Consider the following 6,108-nt stretch of genomic DNA (forward strand, 5'->3'; position numbering starts at 1 on the left):
GTTAAAGACATGCTAGTCTAACTACTATGCATGACCCACACCTCAAAATGACCTCATCGATCTAGGGCAGGAGGCATTTGTACATCTCACAAAATGGTTTCGACTAATGCTCGATCTTTTTGAAGGTTCTGGTCAGTACTCAGTTCAAGAGGCAAGCATACCTTGATCTGTGTACCACCCTTCTAACAAAGAAACCCGACAAAGATGATCTCAAAGATGGACTCCACTTGGTTGAAATCGTGTTGGTTCTTCCTATCTCCGCTGCTCAGCTGGGAAAGGGCATAATCAGCCCAAAATAGAATCAAAAATGATTCACATTCCTCCTTTGGTGGAGAAACCCTTGAAGATCTCTGGAGTTATCATTACACTCCATCGTTGCTAAACAAGCTATGTGATCTCCAAAATAACAATTGGGAGAAGCGTGGAGTAGAACTCATTTGTCTCCTCAGTTAAGTATGTAGAGTAAAATATCAAGGAAGAACGTATTTGTGCCCTGGGGGATTAGTTAAGTCATCTATTTTCTACCAAATATCCTATTCAAAGGAAGTTTGAAAGCTTATTACAAAGTGCGACAACTTGTTATTACAAAGTGCGACAGCTTCATTTATTACAAAGTGCGACAACTTGTTATTACAAAGTGCGACAGCTATTTTATTACAAAGTGTGACAAGTGTTATTACAAAGTGCGACAGGTATTACAAAGTGTGACAGTTTTATTACAAAGTGCGACAGATATTACAAAGTGCGATGATTATTACAAAGTGCGACAGAACACGCCCCAAGGGGTATGGAGTTGGAGCTATCTTAGTGAAAAATGGAGTGAACGATTTTTCAGAACTACATTCTGGGCCCAGTTGTTCAAAGCCCGATTAAGCTCATCCTGGGTTAACGTGGATCATGCAATAAAGATTATATTCCCAAAGAATTTTGTACCTCAGTTTGACTTACAGTTTTTTTTTAGCATTAGCTTAAAATTGAAAACCTCGGTTAACTTTTAATCGTGGCGATTAGCATTGAAAACCTCGGTTAACTCTTAATCGTGGCGATTAGCATTAATCGGCGTTCGAACGACTGAGCCCTGGTTTTCTTATGGTTTTGCTTTCTGATCGAAAATTGGGAAATTTGGGAGTGATTTTTAAAGGAACCGAGAGCCGATAATGTAAACGTACTGATCTTCTATCGTCTTTACATGAAAATCACAACCAAACACTGAAGTAAATGAAATAAATCATTCAACATTATCAAACGCGCAGGAATCATTTCAGATGCGCAAATGTCAGCTCTGACTGAATGGATGTGAAGGTTTGGAGAACCGAGGAGAGAGGAGTGGGTGCACATCCGCACCACAAATTAACATTGTTCCACATCAAAATGGCTTTTAAATCATCATGGCACATAAGGAAAGTTACATGTTTCAAGCATTGTTCAGAGCAGTTGAAAGAGTTCCTCTATTCCACCGCGCTGTTGGCGTTGTCGTTCTGTCGGCATTTTTTCGCGTTTCCTCGACGCATAGTTGCAACCCTGGAAGATGACAATGCGAAGAGTCACTGATCCGTACGCTTTCCAGTCCACAAAAAGCTTTGAGTTGATGATTCATCTTCTTTACCTCCCCCCTGAACTCGTTATTCAACAGAATATGGCAAAATGGGTTAGTCAGTGAATACGTGATCATCGCGCAGAATACTATCATTCCTTCCGGGGTGAGTGGACTTGCAGAACTCACTTCTCCGGTGATAGACGCAATGCTGTTATGGTAAAACGGTAACAGGCAACCCAGGAAGAATAATACCTCTATCACAAGGATGCGCGCAGCTCGTAGGTTCCTGCGGTGGCGGTTTTGAGAGCTCTGGGAAACATCTGCTGGGTTTATGACAGCATCTCTTCGCAATTTTATGATGATCTTTATGTACGCTACCGTGAATGCTGCTCCCGGAAGCCACTGGAGACCTACGAGAAGCATTAGAAGTGCACTTGTCTTCCAGGTCTTCTCCGAGTAAGGACCACACTGTAGACGGCCCTTGTTGTCCTCCTTAGTTTGGAGTGTCATAAAAAACCAGATGCTGGCGACGAATCCTAGACACCAAGAAAGAATTACCATGCACCTGGCTTGGCGAATTGTCATCTGGAAGAGAGAAATACGCTTGCACTGAGTACATTCAACTTTATAAAGTCTTGATCTCTTTATCTCTCTCTAGAACACAACGAATTTTCAGGAGTGTTTTAACTAGAAAATTATACACCACTCGCAAAATTTACTGGAAACTACAACCGTGAGCCGGATGGTGGTATTTCCATATCCCAACTAGCAAGGATATTGATGATGTCATTTCCCTCTTTTTCACGGTTGTTTCTCCAAACAGTCGGTGAAAAATTGCAAGCGGTAGATTTGCCTATATAATGAGAAGAAATTGCGCTCGTTCGTAAAATTTTGTTTTTACCACTCGAGAATAAATTTCATATCTTCGCTCCGCCGTGTAATATCCTCTATAAATTACTGGCCCACTTGTTCAGTATTGCGCAATCGCAGTAAGAGTGGAAACATTCTGCGCGCCTTTAGACTGTTATGTTCCAACTAACTTGTCTTAATGGAACTGTGTTCAATGAATTTAGCATTACGTGTGCGTTAACGTTGTATCCTTTTAGAACGTTTAGTCTAACATTTCTAGAGAAACTTCCTAAATACGCCAAGAAATCGTTCGAAAGATTTTTTTCCAAAGTTTAATTTTTCGTCCGGAAAATTGTATTTGAAGTATTGACAGTGCGTAACTTTCAATTCACAAATCGCAAAACCAACCTTGCAGCGAAAAAGTATTCCCGCGGAATGTTTATTCAAAACCATTTTCTCCGCAACTGATATTTCCAGGTATTACTCTTTGACATAAGAACGCGTTAGTGCATTTTTTAATATTTTCACCATCTATTTTTTTAAAAGAAACAATCTATACAGCGCGAAATAATACTAAATTAAAATGATAATACCGGCGATTTCATAGCCTTTATTTATAGTATAAGATCGAGACACCAGGCTACAAAGTTCCGGAGATTGCCCCTCGTTGTGCCGACCTTTTAGCCACTTGTTAGGTTTATCACGTGACTAAATAAAAGAAACCCATTTCTTCTAATCTTCTTTCCTGTAGTTAAGTAGTATTCAGAACTGTATTCTCGACTTTCTGGCGATCACGAAAATTTAGTTCCTTGATGTAAATAGTTCGTCTATCTTTAACCGACAAAGCACACGCAATCGCCCAAATCGCAACTTTTCTACATTCGTGAGCCGTGATATAAACAAGATAAACCAGTAGAAACAGGATAGGCGATAGCCTTAGAGTACGGACCAATCAGAAAGAGGAATTGCTCATATCCTGCCGTCTATATGATAACAGAGATTATCATCTAAGGATTAATTCAGTCGGCATGCTGTCGATATCAGATTGCACACCCCGCTCTATTTCTTATCCGTCGCCCGGTTTTAATAATAATTAAGATTTTTTTTGACAAAAGCAAAAACAAAAACAAACAAAAAAAAAACAAACAAAAAAAAAAGTACATGGTCTGCTTGGCCACATGGCCTGCTTGGTCACATGACCCCGTACAACCTGGCAGGGGAATTCACATAATTAAATTTGACTCCTCCCCAAACTCAATACTACTCGATTATAGTGACCCTAAGCATAAGAGAGGAGACAACGAAACTAATTCATCTTCTTTTTTGGACCAAAACAGAAAGAACAAAAATAAACCCTGAGGCTGCTTTGTGTATTTTTTAATATTTTCAATCTCTCTCTCTCTCTCTCTCTCTCTCTCTCTCTCTCTCTCTCTCTCTCTCTCTCTCTCTCTCTCTCTCTCTCTCTCTCTCTCTCTTTTTAAAGTTGATATTGAAGTCAAAAGAACACAATCTAAAACTGAGTGCGGAATAATGATTGAAATATAGCACTATTATTGCATAAGTTCGCGAGACCCCAGGCTACAAAGTTCTAGAGACTTGCCCCTCGTTTGTGCCAAGCTTTAAGAGCGAAGTGCACACCCCCTTCCCCATCCCCCCCCCTCCTGGGAAATGTTTCGGTGTTTACTGACCTGTTTCTTTAGCGGGTGTACCACAGCTCGGTGTCTTTCCATGCTCATGAACATCAGAGTCAATATGGACGCAGTTAGGCTGTTCTGGACAATCATGAATACAGTCTTACAGCCAATCAATCCCATCCTTGGGGGCCACTCGTCGTGAGCGGAATAAATCAGATAAACCGGTATGAACAGGAAAATCCGGATTAAGTCAGCGATCGCTAAGTTGAGGTTGAATAAGTTTGTAACATTGGTGATCCTTCCTTTTCTCAAAATGACGGCGAATAGAAGGAGATTTCCCACGGTCCCGAAAACAAGCACGACGGAAAGCCATATCGATGTTATAATGTGATCGACTGTTGCTGGGCCCAAGTCTGGCGAAAAGCCGGTGCTGTTTGTGATGCCAGTCTCACTCACATTTGAGCTCATTATCGTTGGAGAAGCGGTTAAAACTTCAATAGTAGACGGATTTTTTTCCTGGTGTTAAAAGTGATGCTATTAAAATGAGGCTCCACCTGATTTCAAACACCGTCCAATGTAAACGTCTGTTTTAACAACTTCTCGGTGATTTTGCGGTTTAAGTTTCCACCTTGAAGCTCGATCGCTAAAAATGGATTGGCACGTATGGTCCGCTTGCACTTCAGTGATAATGATTCTCAAGAAGAAGTCGTAGTCAGATTACAGTTACAGAATTTTAAATCCGTCTCGATATACTTGCAGAAATACTATACTCATTCGTCACACGAATCTCGACGGTCAAATATCCCATGCCACGGCTACCTTTTTCAAAGAAATGTCAGGTCGAGATCACACTTGTCGAGAAATTTCTTTAGAGCGGTAACGATTAATCTTTTGTGCGTCAGTCACTCGCTTGTTTCGTTCCCCTTGAAAAACTGAATGTTTCAGTGATACCGAGAATCCGAGAGAATTATTCTTGAACCGAAGAGGTTTGTATGCTTTCAGTCTTCACCCAGACAACCAACTCATCTCTCTTGCTTTCGCAAAACCAAGTTCTGATCGATCAGCCAGAAACAAATGCAAAAATGAATAACCATTGATTATTTACAAAAGCTGCCAAAATACGACACCTTCGAGTATTTTGTCCCAACCATCCTCTTCAAGATACTGAGTCTTGAAATAACAGAAGTTTGCATTTCATGCCTTTTGTCAATCCATAATGAATAGAAAGTAAACTTTTACGACGAGGTTCGAGATTTGCCAGAAACAAGTTCAACTGAGATGATTTCCTCAGTACTGTTGACTTAAAGGTAATAATAAAAGTTCATTTTTCCTCGTTTCCGTTAATGTTCATGCTGTAAACAATGAAACAAAACAAGATTGGACCTCGAGGAAAATATTAATTAATAATCGTCCAAACTGTAATGACCTTAAGGCATGGCAATGTTAAAACTAATAACAGACAACGCCCTTGAAAAGCAATTTGTCACACATGACACACATTGAACGTTTTAATTTAGTCGACATTTAGGCATTACAACATCTGTACTGTCAGCATGCATTTTTATGTATATTTGAAAAGTCGTTAAGTTCCACTGGAAAAAAAATCATCTCAGCAGTCGGTAGCTAGAAAACAGAAATGTCGCTTTGGCTTCAGGCATGCTAGTCGCCTACGCTTTTAAATTTAAAAGCTGTATTTCAAAATTATGTTAGTCACCTTGCAACAGGGAGTTAATTAAATGATTCTATATCTTTAACAGTGATCCGTTTTTGCATATCATAAAAGTACAATCGAAATCCCGGCGAGATTGTTATAAAAATAGTATTTACGTAGACGCACGCTGTCTTTGTTACCAACAAAATCTAAACTAATAAAAACACCATGCAATAATCCCTTCTACCTAAATCACGCACACGTTTCTACTTCACAGGCAAAATTCATACATTTTTTACATGGTCATTTGCCAAGTTTTTATTCAAATTTTCTAAAATTTACCTTGTCAGTTTTCCTGCCAAGTCACTGATTGCAAGATACAATATAGAGGTGTCTTGAAGTCTATTTTGTGTAAATAGTCAGGCTCCGCGTTTTTG

The 6,108-nt window shown here is 39.7% G+C and overlaps 1 protein-coding gene across 1 annotated transcript; it reads right to left on the reverse strand.

Annotated features, from left to right (window-relative positions):
• Nucleotides 1–1,081: 1,081 nt before the first annotated feature.
• LOC146483766 (somatostatin receptor type 2-like) lies at nt 1,082–5,260 on the reverse strand. Its single transcript, XM_085105909.1, has 2 exons — nt 4,075–5,260; nt 1,082–2,122 (listed from the first exon to the last, which is right to left on the reverse strand). Exons 1-2 carry the CDS (start codon nt 4,486–4,488, stop codon nt 1,415–1,417), a joined length of 1,122 nt encoding a protein of 373 aa, XP_084962035.1. The 5' UTR covers nt 4,489–5,260; the 3' UTR covers nt 1,082–1,414.
• Between the last annotated feature and the right edge of the window lie 848 nt (nt 5,261–6,108).

This window comes from Pavona decussata, unplaced genomic scaffold, assembly GCF_977016875.1.
Source record: "Pavona decussata unplaced genomic scaffold, jaPavDecu1.1 SCAFFOLD_38, whole genome shotgun sequence".
NCBI classification, from domain to species: domain Eukaryota; kingdom Metazoa; phylum Cnidaria; class Anthozoa; order Scleractinia; family Agariciidae; genus Pavona; species Pavona decussata.

Excerpts from the sequence above, each read along its gene's own strand:
- LOC146483766 (XM_085105909.1), bottom strand. The coding sequence starts at position 4,488 with ATGAGCTCAAATGTGAGTGAGACTGGCATCACAAACAGCACCGGCTTT. Across the intron at positions 2,123-4,074 it reads TACACCCGCTAAAGAAACAG|ATGACAATTCGCCAAGCCAG; the intron begins GTCAGTAAACAC and ends TCTCTCTTCCAG.